We start from the raw sequence: 21,476 nt of genomic DNA on the forward strand, positions 1-21,476 counted from the left end.
TCAAACTTCTTGGCAGGGTTATTAAGAAGATTAAATGATATAATGTAATAAAAGACTTACTATGAAGCAAATACACAAGAATATCAATCAATGTACTTTTTGAATTAAAAAGACAATGGAATAAACATATATCCATTTCACCCATAATTAGAATTAGCTTGCAAACGTCTACTTGTAAAATCACCAGGTTCTTTTGATTATACATCTCTCAAATTTGCCATCTTCTCTAATACATCCCCAAATGCCCTGTGTTAGTAAAACTTAGTGATTAAGAGTAAGAATTCTGGAATATTGTATCACTAGGTTCACATGTTGGTTCAGCCACCTACTAACAATGTGACCCTGGAAAAGACTTATTCAGTCTCCCTGTGTCTCAGTTTCCACAACTATAAAAAGGAAACAAGATCACACTTCATAGGGTTGCTGTCAGAATTAAATGAAAATGCATTTACAAAATTCACTATCTGGCACATAATACATGCCCCAAAACATTAGCTGCTATTACTGCTATCTGTTTTATATCAGACTTCATCTTTTCTCACTTGAATGAACACAGCAGTATCCTTAACTACTCTAGCTTCTTCTATCCTCGATGGACCCTCCATGGTACCTGGCAAGTTAATTTCCTAAATTTCAACTCTTGATGTGTTCCTTCCATTCTCAGAACAACTCTCTCCACCACCCTTCCCTTTTTTTATTTTTTTTTCAGATGGAGTTTTGCTCGTCACCTAGGCTGGAGTGCAATGTTGTGGTCTCAGCTCATGGCAACCTCCGCCTCCCGTGTTCAAGCGATTCTCCTGCCTCAGCCTCCTGAGTAGCTGGGATTACAGGTGCCTGCCACCACACCCAGCTAATTTTTGTATTTTTAGTAGAGACAGGATTTCACCATGTTGGCCAGGCTGGTCTCAAACTCCCAACCTCAGGTGATCTGCCCACCTTAGCCTCCCAAAGTGCTGGGATTACAGGTGTGAGCCACCACACCTGGCCCATGCTTCCCTCTTGATGGAAGAGTCCAGTCCATTCTTCTTACAGCAAGGCGTAGGGGCCCATTACAATCTGGTCCCTGACTCTCCTCACCTTGTCACTCTCCTCCCTTAGTCCTATGCTCCAGCAACTTCCAACTACGTAAGAGTTTAGAACCACACAGGAAGTTTTACCTAGACTGGTTGCTTTGTCTTATTACCTAGAGATCTCCTACCTAGATATCTTCAATACTCAAGAGTCACTTCCTCTAACAAGGCGGCTCCTCGTGTGTTGCCACATATTCACCGAAACATTTAATAAACACAGTGCATGGTAATTATCTGTCTTGCTCATAAATAGTTTACCTTCTTGCAAGAGGAAATAGACATGTCTTGCTCAATGTTTCCTCTTGCAAGAAGGTAAACTATAGCTTAACCAGCATTCACTAACAAGGTGGGAAAAGTTTTAGAGCATTCATTTTCTTCCCAAATAATACACATGCATTGTTCATCCTTGTACTTGTATCTCTAGAACCTAGCACAGGGCCTGGCATATAGTTAGCATTCAAGCTTTTGTTGCTTCAATGAGTCCTGAAAAGTTTTGCAGAAGCTAGAGCACTGCACTAGATATTTTCTGTATCCACCTGGATATGGCTAGAAGGGCACCCCAGTTATATAAAGGGAAAAAAATTCATACACATAAAATCAATTGCCTTTGTGACACTCTGCCTGCCACTCACTTGACAATGGGATCCGAAAGCCGCAGGCCTTCCAGGCTTAGATTCTGCAACTTGGAACACTGAGACAGTATGCCGTGGAGGGTGGACACTTCTATAACTGAATTCGACAGGTCCATGTGCTGTACACGAAAAGGGCTAAACACGGAGAGAAAAAAGGAGCTCCATAGGTGGCTCTCACGGGTACATCCAATTTCAAATCAGACCCCTCTTCTCCCCAAATGAGCAGCCAATCACAAACAAGACTCTAAATACATACTTCAAGCATTAACTATAGGGTCATAAAACATATTGCTACTAGTGTATTCCCATCTTCATTCATTTTAAAATGCAAGAGGATTTTTGCCAAGTACAGATGTTGCTGCCAATATAGTCCCACTTAGAAAATAACGAGTGGGCATCACAACAATGAGCTGGATGTGGGTGACAAGGAGATTAAGACCATAATGGCTCCTGGTTTCTGGCAGGGGTGAGTGGGTGAGCAGCAATAGAACAGGGAAGATAGCGGAAGAGAAAGTTTTAAAGGGAGACCAGGCTGGGCGCGGTGGCTCACGCCTGTAATCACAACACTTTGAAAGGCTGAGTCCAGTGGATCACGAGGTCAGGATTTCAAGACCAGCCTGGCCAGCATGGTGAAACCCAGTCTCTACTAAAAATACAAAAAATTAGTTGGGTGTGGTGGCGCACACCTGTAGTCCCCAGGTGCTCGAGAGGCTGAGGCAGAATTGCTTGAACCTGGCAGGCAGAGGTTGCAATGAGCCGAGATCACGCCACTGCACTCCAGCCTGGGTGACACAGCAAGACTCCGTCTCAAAAAACAAAAACAACAACAAAAAAAGGGAGGCCAAATTTGAGTTATGCTAATATTGAAGTCCTTGTAAGAAATTCAGGTACAGACGTTTTTAGGTAATTAGAAATTTGGGAATTTGAAAGGGAGGGCCAAGCTATAGATGAGGAACTGAGAGTCCTGGTCATAAATGTGGGTGTACAGGACACAGCTTGTCCAGGGACAGCATTTGGATTTGAAAAAGGTGGCAGCCAGGAACCGACCCTGGAGTGAACAGAGGAAATCACATATGTGAAGGAGACTGAGAAGGAACAGCCACAGGAGGAACAGGATAAAAAGCAGTGGGAGAGGTGGTCCTGACTACGGAAAGAAGGGAAAAAGTACTGGAGTCAGGAGACATGTTTTATCTTTAGCTCTGTTGTCTTCAGCTTGTTTTTCTGTTCAGTACCTATTCTACTATGTGATAGCAGTAACCTCAGTATTGCAAAATTATCAGAACAGAAAATTCTTTTTCAAAATATTCTACAAAACAAACAAAAAGAGGGCATTTTTTTCAGGTTCCAAATTTCTCCACGACAAAAATCATAAACCCCAAGCTACAAACATGAAAAGACTCCTCACTTTTTTTTATTTATCAGAAATGGGCATTGGGGAAGTAACTGGGCACCCTTGCATCTGCCAGTGAGTGCTTTACTTGTGCCTGCCTTGTGGGACTCACAGTCCCCCTAACAGCTGAGGACTTGAGAAGACAAATGTGCCTCTTTCACCCTGGGAAGAGACTAACAGTAAACTTGAGTGAAATGGGAACAGCGTCACTGAAATCTATGCTAGGTTTCAGCACAAAGGCCCCATAGCGAAGTATGGAATTAACATCCCACACTGCACAGATAACCTACCATAGGCTTTAAGGCTGAAGAAAGAAAAGAAAAAAAGCTTTGATCTGTTTCTACCTCGAAATTTAGAAATAGTCTTTTCCAGGGATTTTTCATCTTTACCTGAAATGTTCAGCCAATGGTTGGTCCATAAATGATCGTGGGCAGCGGAAGGCAATCACCCCTTGAGACAGCAACCGACCAGTCACATCCGGGTGCAGATTTTTACCTGTGAGGTCTAAGGTCTGCCATAGAGACTCATCAGACCTATAAAAGAGGAGATACTTAATTTGGCCAGTCGGTCACACTAAATGCTGGAAGCCCTCAACAACATTACTAACAGGTAGGACACTGCTGCTAAGTCTCCTTGAAGCACATTCTAAAAGAACTTTTGTTTTTAAGTTGGCTATACAATTAGCTATGATATTTTTAAGGCACTAGAGAATTTTTCTTGATTTCACCAGGGATAGGCTTCCATCTTTCTCTTTCTATATACTTCCAATTTAGATGGTTCAATGTGAACATTAGCACTGCCGTGATCTAGAACCAGAGAATCATATTCCAGCATTCAAGTTGACAAATTTAAAAAATGATTGCTCAAATCAATTAATTATTATATTACTAGGCAAATAGGATCCTCTAAGAAGTTTTAAATCTATTTGCCACTTTTGTCAAGCAATTATGATTACTGTAGCAACATGGAAAATTACTAAAGGAATGAAAGTTAGCATTATTTTATTATGAAATAAGGCTGTCATAGATATTCAATAGCAACAGTCATGGTTCAGCTGTGCCTTATAATATATTTGAAGCTTAAAACATACACGTGTATATGTATGTGTACATATGTGTGTGTATGAACTAATGTGAAATAAGGGAAAAATACAACGGATTATAGATGGTGTTTCTAAAACAAAAGGGATGTTCTAAAAACGTACTGAATAGCACAATAAGAGGGTTTTAATATCCATAGTTTAATTCAATTTAAAAAAAGAAAATGTGAAATACAAGCACATGAAGGAAAATTTTAAATGCTTAGGTGTACTAGAATTTTCTTTTTTAATAGTGCTTGAAATAAGTGGACCACTGGCCAGAGTTATGAAATAACTTCATCATAAAAAAATTGTCAGTGTGATTTGTGTGACAAATCTATCATTAAAAAGGTGGACTGTAGATAAGATATCCTTAAGAGAGTGGCACACTTTTGTATCTTTCTTGCCCAGACAGAAATCCATTTTGGCCTCCAAGGTATTGGTATTGACACCAGATCAGCACTGCTCTGGTTGTCTTGAATCTCATGCTTGATGTTTCCTCTTGCAAGAAGGCAAACTATAGCTTAACCAGCATTCAATAACAACAACCTGGGAGAAGTTTCGGAACAATTCATTTTCTTTCCAAATAATATACATTTTTTAGGAAGATGAACACCTCACAGAAAAATGAATTTGGGAGCTACCTGAACCCTAAGCCAAGCATAACTAGATATGGTATGATGGTTAAGACCGTGGAGTTAGCCAAACTTTAGATTCCTGCCTTTCCACTTATCTCTCAACCTACTATTCCTGACCCTGCAGTTTCCTCACCTCTGAAGCTGAGATGACACAAACACCATCACTTAAAATCATATGGAGGATTAAACTGCAAACACTGCACCTGTCACAAAGCAAGTGCTTAATAAATGTCAGTAATTACTTTTATGACAACTGAGATGAAGTTTAACAGACTCTAAGGGAGATGTAGGTCAAAGAATACAAAGCCACAGATATGCAGGATGAACACATCCCAAGATATAGTATACAACAGGAGAACTAGAGTTGATAATACTGTATTGTAGTCAGAATGTTTGCTAAAAGAGTAAATTTTAGGTGCTTTTGCCACAAAAAATAGGTAACTATGTGAAATAATGACTATGTTAATGATAGCCATTTCACATACATATAACAAAATATCATGCTGTATACCTTAAATATATACAATAAAATTTTAAAATGGGATTAACAGACTCTGCAAGAAGAGGATAAATGCATAGCTGGCAGAAAAAGAAAACCAAAGTGGGGTTGAGTGCGGTGAGGGTAAGTGAAACTTGCCTGCCACTTGCACCAGCATTCCAGGTGTGCAACCCTCTCTGCGGCTCTTCTAAGCAAACAACCCACACCTGTAAATAGCAGCACGCCCTTGAAGGCAAGAGGCTCCTGCTATCTCACACAGGGAGTTCTAAGTATGTGGAGGGAGAAGCCAGACGGATGGCCTTTAAACACAAAGCAAAGAATGACCAGGAGGTAGGATAGGGATGAGAAGGCATGAAGACAGTAAAAAGTTCCAGTTGATAAACATAGCCTTTTTCTTGCTCCAGGCCTGTTATTGCCTTTCCAGCTCACCAAGTCTTTCCACATGCAACTCACCTTCCACACTTGAAAAGTGTTGCCAAAAAAAGAGCACAACCCCACCAATGGCTACTCTGTGCGGAACATGTCTGTGAGTCAGGCATTACACCAGCATCTTCACATTTCATCCTCATAACCAGTGGTTTCCTCCTCATAACCATTATCCCCATTTACATATGGGGAGACTGAGGCTCAGCAGTGTCAACTCACTCACTCAGGTCATGCAGAGCGTAAGCAGCAGAGGCTGGGTGTGCACTCGGGTCTAACACCAAGCCTGTGTTCCCTCTCCCTATTGTGCTCACTGCTCAGCCCAACGGCGTGAGGAACCGCTGTCTGCATGCACCTCTGTAACTCTCTCCACACTTAAAGCGCACCGCCTGGCCTACAGTCAGCATCCCATAAACACATGCTGCACTGAATACAGGGCAAAGAGGTTTCCAGACATTGGTAAGTTTATCCCTCCCAGGAAATTCCTCTTCCACTGTGAAATGAGGACACTGATTAATAAAAATATGAAGATACCTAGTTTGCTTTGTGCTGCTCTATTTTTCTTGGTTTTTAGTTTCATCAGACCAAAACGAATAAATAACCTTCCTCTCCTCTTCCTCCCCTATGTTTGCCAAAGGGGTGAAAAATACTTACGCTAGGCGATACCACCTCTTACAAACACCAGAGACCTTTAGCAGCTCAGGGAGGCACAGACAGGAAAAGATTCCCAAGAGCAGCTCATCCGGAAGGGAGTCCCATGAAACACCTTTGGAGGGAAAACAAGTGTTTGCCATCACCATTCTTTCACCCTATCAAGTCTACTGAGTCTTTTCAAACACACAAAGAATATACAACATTTAGCTTAAATGGGGAATTTAGCACAAATTAAATTACTCATCCTCACAATTATTTTTGTTTGAAAAATCATTTCTGTTGAACAGAAAAATAATTGTGGTGATGAGTAATTTAATTCGTGTTAAATTCCCCATTCCATCATCTATGTACCCTGAAGTGACCACCACACTCTCTCAGCAAATCAAAAAGAGAAACCCAGAACACTTTTCCTGTTCTTCCCTTCAGCTCTAGCCAGCCAATCAGAGGCTGTGGCATGAAGAGTGGTACAGAGCAAGTCCCACCCTCTCAAATGTCATTCAATGACATTGTCAATTCATTGACATCAATAAGATATTGTGGTGCTTCTGGGTGCAAAGGAAGGCCTTGTTTCTCTCTGATGTGGACTCAGTAGTGACCTTATTTAAAAGGCAAATAAATCTTCTTCCCTTTCTGCTATGGTTGGCTGTGTCCCCACCCAAATCTCATCTTGAATTGTAGTTCCCATAATCCCCATGTGTTGCGGGAGGGACCCAGTGGGAGGTAATCAAATCATGGGGACGGTTACCTGGTGATAACCGCCCCTGTAATTTGATGCTGTTCTGGTGATAAGTGAGTTCCCACAAGATCTTATGGTTTTATAAGTGGCTTCCCTGACCCCTTTGCTCTGCACTTGATGCCGCCATGTGGAGAAGGACGTTTGCTTCCCCTTCCACCATGCTTGTAAGTTTCCTGAGGCCTCCCCAGCCAGGCTGAACTGTGAGTCAATTAAACCTCTTTCCTTTATGAATTACCCAGTCTTGGGTATGTCTTTATTAGCAGCATGAGAACAGACTAATATGCTTTCTTTCAGGTTTACAAAAGACACAGTTTACCTAAAAGAGCAATACAAAAGGGTATTGTCATTTCTTAATTCAACAAATATTTACTGAGCTCCTACTATGGTGCCAGGTATCATTTTAGGTGTTGGGAAGGAGTAGTAAATCAGACCCAAAACACTACCTTCGTGGGACTTCATTCCAGTAATGCGGAACAGATGATCACACATCAAAAAATAAGTACATTATATGATATAGTAAAATTGATCTGTGCTGTGCAGAAAAATTAAACAGGGCAAGGGAGAGAACAGAGAGTTCAGAGCAGATGTTATTAAGTTTGAACATGGTGGTCAGGGAAGGCCATACTGAGATGACGATCACTAAGCAAAGGCTTGAACAAAGTGAGGGAGTGAGCCCTGTGAGTATCTGGTGTGTGTTCTGGATGCAAGGAACAGCATGTGTGTTTGAGGCATAGCAAGGAGGCCAGTGTAGAGCAGCAGAGGTAGGTGGGTAGAAAAATCAGAGAGCAGCCAAGTCATGCAGGCTTCCTAGGTCATGATAAAGCCTTTGGCTTTGACGCTGAATTCTATGAGGCGCCACTAGAAGATTCTGAGCACAGGAATGACAGGCCCTCACGTAAGTTCAAAAAGGATCACTCTGGCTGCTGTGTTTAGAACAGAAAGGTGGATGCAGGAAGAGCAGTTTTCTTTCATAGAAGCAATCTCTAAATAACTATTCAACAAGTATGAAACTCTTACATATGAATACATAGAATAATCCCACAAGCTCAGGATAATGTAACAATTGCCAAGAAGGAAATAAATGCACAATGAAGGAATCCTAAAAAACAGTCAGATGAGTTCAATGATTGCCTTCCTAGGCTTTCCACCTCTGATGGATCTTCTACACCAATTCTGGTGATATTCTCTCCTCCTACTCCCATTTAAAGGTGCCAGTCTTTACTGAGCATGTCCTTTGTACCAGGCCCTGTATAAGTGGGTTTGAGGACACAAGGGAGAAAAACACCGAGGAGTGTGACAAACACCTGCTGCCCTGGGCAGTCTTTCTAAACCAGCATGTCTTTCCCCCAGTTAGAATCCTTCAGTGGTACACCCCAGGTATTTAGGCTAAAGTCCACAATGCTTAGTACAAAGTTAAACGCTTTCAGCCAGGTCTCAACTAGTTTTTCTAGGTTCATTATCTAGAAATGTGTTCCAGCCATTTGGAGCTACCTGTAATTCTTAGAATGAGTCATTCTGTGTCGTATCTCAATGCTTTTGCACATCCTGTGCTTGCCTCCAACTACTATTCATTTAAAATCAAATGGAAGCCCCAGTTCCCACAGAAGGCCTCCCATGACATCAACAAGGACAGGCCACTTATGTACCATAATTTCATTATTTACTTACTCATCTCTCTAGACCCCCAGGAGCTCTTGAGAAACAAAAACGCTTTTTTTTTTTTTTTTTTTAACAATTTTTGTATTTTCAGGAACTGGCATAAAGTTGATACATTCATCCACTCCCATATTTATAAAATATGTACTATACACTGAGGTCTATTCTAGGTTTTAAGGACACAATGATAAATAAGGCACAATCCTGACCCTTATTCTGCTCAGAGTTTGAGAGATATAGACAAACAGGAAACTTCAATAAACTATCCCGATGGGCTACAGTAGGATTCGGGGTGCTGTGCAGCTTATGGGAATGGCACAGGGGTTAGGGAAGCCTTTCTGGAGGAAGTGGCCTCTCTTGAAGAATGAGTAGGAGATACACAGTTGTTCAATGAATGCCTGTTCCCCTAGCCTCACGCCCTTCAGGGGACAAAATTAAATGACTGACTGAGGCCCTGAAAGCTAGGGGTAGAAAGCTGAAGGCAGATCACCCCTGCTGATCTGGGGAGGCAGCTGGAGGTTGTGAGGAGGCTCCTCGACGTGGCAGCTGTTTCATCACTGCCACAAAGTTCCTCCAAAGTCAACATGGGCAGGGGACAAAGGTTCTCAAACCAGGCTCTTGCCCTGCTCCCCAAATTGAAAACAAAGTTGAATGACAGGCTTTTCTCAAGTTTTGCTCCCATTAATCCAACTCTCTCAGACCTCTGCTGCCTCTTACATATCTAGATCAGAATCCAGTAATTGATTGGGCATAACTATATTTAGCTATAAGTATAGTCATCCACTCACATATTTATTAACCATGTACTATATACACTGAGGTCTGTTCTAGGTTTTGGGCCACAACAATAAGTAAGGTACAATCCTGACCCTTATTCTACTCTGAGTTTGAGAGATACAGACAAACAATTAAACAGGAAATTTCAATAAACTATCCTGATGGGCTACAGCAGGATTCAGGGTGCTGTGCAGCACATGGGAATGGTGTAGAGGTTAAGGAAGCCTTCCTGGAGGAAGTGGCCTCTATGGAAGAGTAAGCTTAACTATACTTCAATAACATACTTAGCTATTTTGAATCTAATATGTTGAGATTTTACTATAATCTGTAAAAATCATACTGACACCATACGCTTGGCCTCCTCAACACATTTGAGGACTACTGGACTGAGAAAGCAGCACAGTTTCTATCAGAATCCTGGCTGTGTTGCCCCAAGTCTGTGAACTTGGGCAAGTTACTTAATCTTTCTGGCCTCAGTTTCTTTACCTGCAGGAAAGGAAATTGACAGATTTATCTTGCAAAATTGTTCAGTGAAGAGTAAATGAGGTACAAGAAAAGATTAAATAATGCAGCAGGGAGTAAAACTTTCTTTTCTATATTCCTCTCCTTTCCCAGTTAAGTCTGGGTATTTTCTTCATGCAATGACCTTTTCAGTGCTGCTCTGAATTTTCACCCATGGGCAGACACTGGACAAGGTCTGCATGGTATGACTTTCCAAAACCCCGTATCTGCCCTTTATTTAAGTTTGGGTCCCCCAGAAGCAGATTCTGAAGCTCTGACTTCAAGTAGTTTATTTGGGAAGTGATGCCAGGAAGCACTAGAAAGAGTGGAGAAGAAGACAGAGGTGGAAGGGAAGAAAGCCAACCTGGAGTAGGCTAATAGGCAGGTTATCCCTATGGGCAATTGGGGTTCAAATCTTCTGGGGACTCCAGTAAACCATCTAGAAACTACCCCAGAGCTGTCTCAACCAAGGGCACGAGTGCTGGGGTATTAATCCATCAATTGCTGTTGGTCACTATTTGGGCACTCCCCAGTATTCCTGCCCAGAGAAAGCCCTCAGGCATGGAATCTCATCTACATGTAGGCAAGAGCTTTGGCATGTAAGGGAATGGGGGGCTTCAAGGGGCTATAGATAGGGCACCAACAGAAATTATGGCTGGGGAAAGGAAATTAGAAAAGCTTGCTATGAAGTACAGGGCAGGAGAAATAAATTAACAAACTTGGTGATATTAGGAAGACATAAGAAATCAGGACCAATTAAAAGAGCAGTAGCAGCCAGGTAATTAAAGTGCTAGAGGAAAATCTGGCATAGTGATGAATGCAGAGGTCAGTAGACCTAACCAATGAAGACTGCATGTGAGACTCCAAAGTCTGGAGGACTTTGTGTTGCAACTTCCATCTTTGCCTTCCCAACCCCTCCAGATTTCAGCTTAAATGGCACCTGCTCAAAGAAGCATTCCCACCCAGGATACCACCACAGGCCCCATGCCCAGATTTGCACATCCATTACCTAACAATGCCTGGCACATAACAGGACTCTATAAATATTTGCCAAATGTATTTATTAGCCCTCTTCATTCAAATGGTGAATGTGCTAATTCTCTATTAGTGTGAATGGTTAACCCTTATTAACCAATTAACGACTATGTGCACAGCACTGTTGGCATATGGAGGGGATGAGGCTGAAGACAAAAACCCAGAGCAGAAGGGAATGTCCTCTATCAGTATAGCTGTAGTCTCTGGGAGATGGGGGCTGGGGCTTCAAGAAAACATGCAACTATGATAAAAGAGACAAGGTCACACAATCAGTAAGTGGCAGAGGGGGAATTTAAACTCAGGTCTGATTTCAAATCATGCCCTTTCCATCCTAGTGGGTTCTAATATTCTATGCTCTCCTCTGTTGTAAGTACAAATTTTGAAAAGGTGAGAATTAAACCCGGACTTGCTATGGAAACAGAAATCAATCAGGGCTAGGGAGTGAGTGGAGGAGGAGAGAGAAAATAAAACAAAGATGCTATCAATGGGTTCACCACCAAATGGAAGGTGCAAGGTCCTAGAAAACACACATACTCAGCTAGCAGCCAAGTACCCAGTGCTCTTACTCAGCTGACCACAGAATGACACTAATCCTAGGGGCCCCGGGTGGGGGTGCCACAGCCTGATATGGGCTGCTGTCCCAGCAGATGGGGCAGAAATTTGTCTTTAATAGCTGCTCTAGCAATAGGCATCCAGGCTGTGATATGCTTAATCTAATTTTCCTTGCCATATTTAATTCTCAAAACATTAGCCATCTGTTTCCTGAATTCATGATGAAACTGCTGCCTGGTCTGTTTGCAGAGAGCGGAAGGAAAAATCCAGAGGTGTTTTCTCCACTTGTCTCTGCTAAATCCAGCAAGGCTGCAGCTGCATACCAGACCCACATTAAAAGACATAATTACTGAGCCCAAGGTCTCCAGTCTTCAATGACATGGACGGCAGTTAAATATACTTCAGGGCCAGGAAAGGGCAAAAACTGGGCCAAACCAGCAAACCTACTACAATCACCCTCACCTACCACTGTTTCCAATTATTTCTCAGGTGCAAACCCAGTTTCCCACTTCTGTAACCTTATCACATCTCATGCTTTCTGAAATTCTCTGGGAAGAGGGCCTTGTTGGAGAGTTTTCTATGCATTCCATCTTTGCAGTGTAGGTAACTCATCTTACTTGACATATTTATTTCTCAGAACATCACTCCACTCATTTATTTCTCAGAACATCACTCCACTCCACTCAGATTCAAGCTGAAAATCCAAAGTAATGCTAATCATAATCAAACTTTTGACTTAAAAAATCGCTGCTCTTTAAGCATAATCAGATTATACTTGCAGAAATGTGTACTGAGGACCTGGTACTCATACTTGTTTTTGTGTGTGTGTGCATTTCTTTCAGGGAGTTGGGGGGTGCTCACCTCATAATTGCTTTTGCTGGCTTGTTTTAAGTAGCAATACCCCATGCTTTCTTTCTGGGGAACTACAAACAGATTGTGCCATCCCAGATGAGTTCTCCTTCCTCTTCCCACAAACCATAAATAATACACTTGAGGCCATGCTAGCTTTGGGTGTTTTTGTTTTTTTGGCTAAGGTGGGCAAAACTGAAAAAAACAAAACACAGCCAAACTTAACAAGGATTCCCCCATGTACCCCTTCAGTCCCACAACCCTTTATTTCTATGAAAGACCTGCTCAACCCTGAGGTGTAGGGGGTGTAATGAAGAAACAACAGAAGCTGGGATTTGGAAAAAATATGGAACAGTGTATAAGCACTATGAGGGCAGGGTCTCTTGCCTGTTATGTTCAGTATTGTAGTCCCAACCTCTAGAATGGTGCTTGAGAAATATTTGCTTAATGGATGAATGAAAGGAAGCTATGGAACAAAGAAAGATGACTGGTGAAGATCCCATAAAGGCTCTCCCTGTGCTGAGTTTAGTAACTGTAGACTGAGACTCACATAGATCATGAAATCAATTTAGTGGGTTTGACTAGCATATATGTACATATAAAGAATGAACTAGAACAGAATAGAAAATATCTTAGTAAGGGGAAATACAGTTTTGTAAAACTGCTGTTTCAGATACATACCCAGGATTGCAATGTAAAATATGTTTCTTACTGGTCAAAAAAAAAAGTTGGAAAAAATGCTTGCCTAAGGGTATTAAGACACAGATTCCCAGGCTCACTCAGGCCAGGACTCCCCGGATCAGAATCTCAGGAATTTTACACTTTGAACAAGTTCCCATGGGGATTCTGATATACAGTAAATTTTAGTATCTCCAGTCTGACAACCACTTTAGGGTCTGGAATTTCAAGCATTTAAGAGTCATGGAAGAGCTGATCAACAAATTAGTTCACCTCCATTTTCATGGCTATCACCTGTTTAAAGGGTGGGGTGGGGGACAAGCATTTCATGACCACAAATAAAATGCAATTGTCCCCTTTCCGCCTGTTACTGACCTCACTGCTGGGCCATTTCCTCCCCAACTCTTTCCATACACTCACTCCAAGGGCCAATCAGACCTGTTCTAGTACAGGTTGGCCACAGAGCTTTTGTCTTCCAAGATAAACAGATGAAGAGGATTTAGTTGCCAGATGTACGGCTGGACTGGGGCCTGCAGGGAGAAACTGCTTAGCAAAGAACCAACAAAAACTTGCAGCCCAGAACCAGTCATCGGATATCTATGTACAGCAGGTGTGGCCTGTTCTACCCTAATCCTGGCAAAGCTAGTAGCCACCTGTCCTGACAACTGCAGACAAAACTCCTTGGAATGACAATCTGGCTCCACTGGAGGCCCAGGCTTCCAAAGGCCCATTGGGAATCCTCTATACCAGCTGTCCCTCATCCTGCATCACTGATTTCACCCTTCCCCACTCCATACCAATTAAGCAATCTCTGTTGTAAGTCCACGTACATTGGTTTCCCTCTGTGCCTCTCCTTAGGTAATAAACATAAAAGTCACCATTCTTTCTCTCTCACTTCAGATATATACTTTTGAAGTCAGCTTTAACCATCAAGACACTGATTACACCATTTTCAGAGCCCTCTCTTTCCTCAGAATCTCCTTTTTTGCTGAGTGGAAGGAGGAAGATCTTCCACATCCACCTGAATGGGAATCACAGCTCTTATTTTTTATTGTATTTTCTCCTCAACTTGACTTGCAAATTCCTGGGAAATAGCAAAGACTCCGGAAACTTCTGTCTTGTTCCCACAGTGCCTTGCTTAAAAAAAATTCTTTTTCACTTGTGGAAGGGCATATAGCAATCACACTCTATGTCAAAAGCTATCGGCACTGGACAAGTTAATAAAAATCTGTTCATCTTAGCAGGAAGTATCTTTCGCCATATTTGGTTGGTCAAGCACCAGATTGTTAGGGCTACATTCCAGACACAAAGAAAAGCGGTGAACATTATATTTTGAAGAAAAAAAAATTTTATACTAACAGGGTCAGAGTAACAATATTAAAAACAAAAGATAAAAGTCCACTAGCCTCCAAAATTGGTGTCAGGAATTTTGTTGGCTTATTTATTGTTACGTGTCAGTGGCATGCTAAGGGTTTTACGTCATTCTCATTTAATCTTCACGACGACCTGTGAAGTGGGTATTATTACAGCACTCCATTTCACAGATAAAGGAACTAAGGCAAAGAAAGCTCGAATAACTTTCCAAGGCTGATAAACGCAAGAATGAGGATTCAAACCCAGATCTGACTTCACTACAACCCTCTACTGCTTCTCTAACTAATCCAATTCCTGATGTATATTCCCAGACCATAAATTGGGCAAAGTTCTCTTTCCTAAAGAAAAGGCTGAAAACAAACGTATTTATTTTCTTAATTAAAAAAGTGGAATGCATCTCGAATCCGCGTGTCATCCTGCGCAGGGGCCATGCTAATCTTCTCTGTATTTCCAGTTTCAGTATATGTGCTGCCAAAGCGAGCAACCAACCAATCAACTAAACAACCAATCTATCAACCCTTCTGCAAAGGAAACCAGATGGGAGAATTTATGAATATACTTAAATTACCTTGGGTCTGCAAGACTTCATCTTTAAATGTTTAATCTGTTTCTTCTTCGCCATCATCCCCCACCTGATTTCAATTTAGACTCTGATCACCTCTTCCACAGATGATTTCAACAGCCTCCTAAATTCTGTTGACTTTAATGTGGGAATATATCCGGAATCTGACCACCCTCACCCCCAACAAGACTGCAAGCTTTGGCCAGGTGTGGTGGCTCATGCCTGTAATCCCAGCACTTTGGGAGGCCAAGGCTGGAGGATCACCTGAGTCCAGGAGTTTGAGACCAGCCTGGGCAAGATGGTGAGAACGCCCCCGCAACCTCCATCTCTACAAAAATTAAAAAAATTGCTGGGCGTGGTGGTGCATGCCTGTAGTCTTAGTTACTTAGGAGGCTGAGGCAGGAGAATCGTTCGAATCCAGGTGAAGACAGTGAGCCAAGAGCAGGTCACTGCACTCCAGCCTGGGCGACAGAGCAAGACTCCGTCTTGAAAATATGAAATTTAAAAAAGACCCTAAGTTTCTACCCTTGATGCCCCTGCAGCTGAGTCTCAACACATCAGTGTGTCATTTTTAGAAGGTTAAATCAGGTCCCATCACAACTCTGCTCAACATTACCTCCAGCCTGATCTCCCCCGACTCTCCCTTTCGCTCATTCCACTCTTAGAATATGGCTTCCCTGTTCCTGGAACAAATATGTCACATTTATGCACCAGGGTCTTTGCAGTGGCTGTTCCTTCTGCTTGGAGCTCTTTTCTCCAAGATATTTGCATGGCACACTCCTTGCCTCCTTTATGTTTTTGCTTAAAGGTCACTGTCCAATTGAGGCTTTCTCTCAATACCTGGTTTAAAAGTGCACTCTATCTTCCCACCCCAGGACCTGCATTCCCTCTTGGCTTGTTCTATTTTTGTTTTTAGCCATAGCTCTTATCACCTTCTAACATACTATATAAAAATAGTTATTGTGTTTATTGTATTCTCTCACTAGAATGGATGCTCCCTGAGAGCAGAAATGTTTGTTGTGCCCACTCCTCTATCTCCAGCACCTGGAACACGGCCTAGCACATGGTGTGTGCTCAGCAAATATTTGCTGTATTACTGTTTTAAATAGCTTACTAGTAAGAAAAACTGATAACCCCAGGTCAATGCCCTATTTATCCTACGGCTTTTGCATACTCCAGGGTTCTGGTTCACTCTGGGAGGCACTCCTTCACCTGCTTGAGGAACTAGGGGATGGGGAGCTATTAAGGAGAGAAGATACAGTAAGTTCTACATTTCAGTCAATCCATTCTAGTTCAGGGGATAGATCTGGGGAGAAGAAGGTTGGAATTATGAATCCACTCCAATAGTTCAGGCAAGAGACGACGAGAACTTGAGAAATAGTTACCAGAGAAGAGGGAAAGATGCGATGAATGACTGGATGTTGGGGGGCGGTGGGAAGCTGACTGACTCTCAGGTTTTCGGGTTGGGTGATTAAACAGATAGTGTCAGCAGTAATGGAGACAGAACATACCAGGAGAAGCCAATATGGGGGTGGGAGTGGGCCTGGGGAGATGTCTCCCCCACTTAGGTGAACGTTCACTTCCGCAGTCCACTGATAAATAACTAAAGTGATTAAGGCAAAAAGATCACTCAGGGGTACAAAGCAAAAGGAATCCTACAAGAAGACCACTGTTTATGTTTCTGTTAAACGGTGAAACTGAGCTGGCCTTGAGGCAGGCAGATTCCCTTCTAAGGAAAAAGGCAGGAATGTCTTCTCATGGGTTAAAATTTTCAAGGTGATTATGCACCAGAACATACATATATATATATATATATCTACCAAGATTCCTGCATACTTGACGACTTGCCCTATTTTGTTGAAAAATAGCTTCAGAATTAGGCAATCTTAAAAGGAACCCATGCTAAAGATCTCTGAACAAAGGTTTCCCAACAACATAGCTAAATCCACCCTTTGCATAACTGACATTTTTATCCTCATATCCTTACCTGGAAAGTTCTCTCGATTTAGCTTAGGCCTGCGGACAATCACAAAGTCTTTGTCACTCCCTTTGCTCTTCAGCCGTTTCCGTGGGGGGCTCTCCGGGTGGCCCAGGTTTGAGAGCAGTTCCTGGGGGATGTTCTCACTGTCGGGCTCCTCTTTCTCCAGGGCGGAGACCCCCATGCCTGACAGCAGTTCAGAAGTCTTGCTGGAATCCCATCCCCACGTGAAGCTGGTGGCAACGTTGCTACTCAGGTCTGGAATCTCCTGGAGGTGCTTCCTGCAGAAGTGCACAATACCCCCGGTTCCTTTCGAAAACACACCCATAAATAATTTCAAGGCAATTAAAGAAGCTGCAGTTTATGCATTGTAGGAAACCTTCACAGCAGCTAACAGAATCGCATTTTTTACGTGCCTGCGGCGAGTTACCAAGAAAACGAAGAAATGAAAAGAACAAATCGAGAAGGCTTTTTGACTCACGATCCTGCAGAAGGCCTCAAGAATTTCTCCCAGTGGAGGGAACAGACAAGGAGAGAGACAGGGCAATCATACACTGATTGAAAACGGTGGCAGAAAAGCCCAATTAGAGAAGCCAAATAAAACCGCACGCTGATCCCTGCACTAAGGCATCCATCCATTCACACTTTCCCCAAGAAGGGGCTAAGCAACCATTCACTTAACAGCATTACTAACAATATTAGCCAGTAGCGATATTCGCGGCCTAAAAGAATTATTAAGAGGGTCCATTTCATGCTCTTCCCCTTTTTGCAATCCGTTTACCTGTGCATAGCGTCCGCAGGCTCGGGAGTTTAAAATACGTGCATTAACTGCAGAGCTGCTCGCCTCCCAGATTCCCGCTTTGGCGCGCGGCGGCTCCGAGCGTGCTGCTCGGGCCCCCAGCAGCTAGACCCGCTAAGCCTAGCAACGTTCCATCCCCACCGCGCGCGCAAGGCGCTACAGCCCGCTCTGCTTCGCGGCCGCACTGAGGCCCAAGGCCTGCTGGGAATTGTAGTTTCCGTCCCGCTTCGTAGTCCGACGGGCTCGCCCTTACTTCCTTCCCTTGCAGCTTTACCCGCCTTCGAGATACCCACAACCCCCCGCGGGAGCGGGACTGGTCGGCCCACGGGGTAGGCGGGGAGGCGGAAGCGGGCGGCGCTACGGCTGACTGGGAAATGTCAGCCGCTGGACTGTAGACGGATTTTCCTTTCTCGGGAGCCGCAGGCCTTCTGGTGATCGCCAGCGCTGTCGTCTCTGAGCGTGGATCCCAGAACCTGGACAGCTGTGGCGGCCGCCGTTTCCCGGTCCCATCCAGACGCTGTCTGGCGAGATCGGACGGTGAGCCTAAGGCGGAACGCGTGAGGCGCTTTTGAGTCTGGGGTCCGGGGCCGAGAGCAGGCGGAAAGAGAGGGGACCCGGCAGACCCCGAGTGGCCGCCGCTGCGGGGCCCAAGTCCTTGGCTGCTGAGTGGTGACAGTAGCCCAGCCCGCCGGCCAGGTGAGCGGCTGCGAACTGCGGGCGTCGCACCTGTTCGTCTTTTGCCAGGAAGCTTCTTCCTCCGTCGGGGAGAAGGCGGCCCTAAGAATTGGGTCTGTGGACGGGATCCTTCCTTTATCTGTAAAATACGCACAACAGCTAAACACGCAGTTGGAACGAGAGACAATGGTTTAATTTTAGGGGAGCCGGAGACCCCAGCGGGTCCTGTGTGGTGGGAAGGCTGCGCATGCCCTTGCAGCCTTGACAGGTCTCATAAATAGCAACATGGGAATAAATGAAAGGACTGTATTTTGCAACGAGCTTTACCCGTGCACGCAGGGGGCCTCCAGCAAAGCCATTTGGTTGCTTGCTGTCGCTCAACTGGCTACGTGTGTTTGCGTCGCCGCCTAAAAGCGAGCTGCTTTCAGCCTATCTCTGCTGAGAAGAGTTTGGGGGCAGTAAGAGTAGGGAGCGTGACATATTCCAGGTACAATGACCATGCGAAATCCATTGGGCAAACTATACTACAACTGTGACCCCGGGAAAACAGTGGAAGAGGGAAGGGGGGTGAATTCTAAGCCTCATAAAAATGAAGATTTATAAAGTTCATAAGGAAGCATAACAGCTTCATCGCATATTAGAATATTCAGTGATGCTGTATGACACACCCTCTGGTTTCCTTGAAAAAATGATTCGCTCTGTAGTGAAATTAAACCTCCCTTGTGCAGGTATATGCTTGTTTCAAGCTTGGTCCTTAGCTTGAAAAGTAACTGCCTCTTGAGGAAGGAATTCATGAACCTTTAGCTCGTTCTTGAAAGATGAGATTGGTGTAAAGAAGGGATCTGTTCACAACTTGGTTTTGATTGGAACTAGGTGCAGAATCCTAGGCTAAGCCGTTCATCAAACTAATGTTATATGGAAAGCATTTTAAAATGCAATATCCTGATGTTTTACAAAAAGTGACCTTTATGTTACTTTGGCTAAGGAGAAAGCATTTGCCTTCGTTTGAAGCTACGTCCTTTCCCTGAAGATTGCAACTCATAGGAGAAAATATTTTTGACACAAAAAATTACAGTTTCCTTCAGGAAAGGGAACAAAACAGAGAGAGCCTGTAAGCTAATGGAGGAGAAAGAATAAACAAAAATATTTAAGATGCCATAATGAGAATAAACAGTTTTGAGATGTAAAATAATTGGGAGAGCCCACTTCAGATATAGATCTCATAGATAGGAAGGTTTAATCGATGAGATGATTCTAAATTTAAAGATGAGAAATATCTTTGTTCAGTCTTGGTTTTACTAGGAGTTACCTGGGAACTAGAATACTTGCAACATCTGAATTAGTGAACACAAGATCCTGTCTAGGACTTCAGGGAGAGCCTGTCAGTTTTGAAATTCAGTTTGATAGTTTGCCCCGGTAACAGACATACTTCATCTTCCTAATATGGGAATAATTTTTTTTTGCATTCCTTCTAATCATGACTATTGCCTTAATATAATAAATGCAAGTTTAAATTGGTACATTAGATTCTTTTTAACGTAAGGAATTGTGTCCATTGAAGACGAGATTAGTAGGTACATAGAGGTTGCTATCTGGTCATAAAGAACTGCATTGTGATTGCTACTGATGTATCTTATTTTTTCTGATTAATTTTATTTTTATTTTTTGAGACGAAATTTCACTCTTGTTGCCCAGGCTGGAGTGCAATGGCGCAATCTCGGCTCACCATAACCTCCACCTCCCATGTTCAAGCAATTGCCCTGCCTCAGCCTTCCTGAGTAGCTGGGATTACAGGCATGCGCCACCACGCCTGGCTAATTTTGTATTTTTAATGGAGACGGGGTTTCTGCATGTTGGTCAGGCTGGTCTCGAACTCCCGACCTCAGATGATCCGCCCACCTCAGCCTCCCAAAGTGCTGAGATTACAGGCGTGAGCCTCCGTGCCCAGCCGATTCTTACATCTCTTTAAAAGGAAGACGGTCCACCCTTCTTTGTTTCTCCATCCTGCTGTCTAGATGATGATAGGATTCCTGGAGTTCCAGCATCTGTCCTGGAACATAAGGATTAAAGCCACCTGCTAAGGATGTGGACTAGAGAAGGGGCCTGGGCCTCTGATAATCTGCTAACTTGCCATAACCACCTATCTCAAGACTTACACGAGAAATAAATTCTGCATTGTATAAGTCTCTACTATATTGGACTTTTCTGTTATGTGTAGCCAAACTAATGTTGAATAATGTATTTCCAGAACTGATATTCTCTGTGGTGGTGGCAGCTACCTGTTTACATAACCCTTATCACCCCCTAATGTATTTTTTTTAATTGCCTGTTTCTTCCCACTAGACTTTTTAAGGGCAGGGACTTTGCTTGGATTTTTCTATCTCCAGCCCCTTGAACAGAGCTCACCATATAGTAGGCGTTCAGTAAATATTTGCTAAATGAATGAATGGTGCTTGGAACTAAGTAGATCTTTAATTCATTGTAATTTAATGCTCTAAGATAGGCAGCTTGGGGCAAGAACAAACGGATTCTAATTTACTCTATGTTTTCCACTTTTCCCATGTAGAGTACAGTCATATATTACCCTTAAATCAAGTAATAGTAGTATAATCTGTAAGGTAAAAAGTTTGCGTTAAATTCTTTATTAAACATGACTAAGCATTCTGTCCTGATATATCTAAAAGAAATGGGAGAAAGTTTCTAATTTGTTCCCTGTGAAGACTGAACAAAATAAATCATTAAGCAATTTAAATTGCATTAAGAAACTATGTCTAGATTAGAGAAGAGACATGTAATTATGATCCAGGCTCTGTAGTAAAGATGCCTCTATTTGAATCCCAGCTTTACCATTCACCAGCTCTGTTAACTTGGACAAGTTACTTAACCTCTCTGCACTGTTTTTTTTCTGTTAAGCAAGGAA

At 43.0% G+C, this 21,476-nt stretch overlaps 2 protein-coding genes and 1 non-coding gene across 7 annotated transcripts in view; 1 reads left to right on the forward strand and 2 right to left on the reverse strand.

Moving 5' to 3' along the window:
• The window catches only part of SKP2 (S-phase kinase associated protein 2), a 40,696-nt gene extending 22,556 nt beyond the window's left edge, over nucleotides 1-18,140 (reverse strand). For 4 of the 5 annotated variants that reach the window (XR_680222.3, XM_024356632.3, XM_016953422.2 and 1 more), the window contains exons 1-5: nucleotides 17,864-18,140; nucleotides 17,092-17,363; nucleotides 6,385-6,496; nucleotides 3,482-3,625; nucleotides 1,703-1,837 (exon numbers count right to left, since the gene is read on the reverse strand). Coding sequence is in view for 4 of the 5 variants with exons in the window: in XM_024356632.3 (XP_024212400.1) it covers nucleotides 1,703-1,837; nucleotides 3,482-3,625; nucleotides 6,385-6,496; nucleotides 17,092-17,363; nucleotides 17,864-17,871 (671 nt within the window). In the remaining variant the exon portion in view is untranslated. The remainder of the gene's footprint in view (nucleotides 1-1,702; nucleotides 1,838-3,481; nucleotides 3,626-6,384; nucleotides 6,497-17,091; nucleotides 17,364-17,863) is intronic. The other variant, XM_063811303.1, reaches the window with a different exon arrangement.
• Nucleotides 14,923-15,026, reverse strand: LOC112209279 (U6 spliceosomal RNA). The gene has a single exon (XR_002944030.1). It is a non-coding gene; the product is annotated as a U6 spliceosomal RNA (small nuclear RNA).
• A 32-nt stretch (nucleotides 18,141-18,172) lies between the features above and the next one.
• LMBRD2 (LMBR1 domain containing 2) overlaps nucleotides 18,173-21,476 on the forward strand; it is a 53,376-nt gene continuing 50,072 nt past the window's right edge. The window contains exon 1 of the mRNA XM_527193.8: nucleotides 18,173-18,577. The gene's annotated coding sequence lies outside the window, so the exon portion shown is untranslated. The remainder of the gene's footprint in view (nucleotides 18,578-21,476) is intronic.

Source organism: Pan troglodytes, chromosome 4 (assembly GCF_028858775.2).
Source record: "Pan troglodytes isolate AG18354 chromosome 4, NHGRI_mPanTro3-v2.0_pri, whole genome shotgun sequence".
In the NCBI taxonomy this organism is placed as follows: domain Eukaryota; kingdom Metazoa; phylum Chordata; class Mammalia; order Primates; family Hominidae; genus Pan; species Pan troglodytes.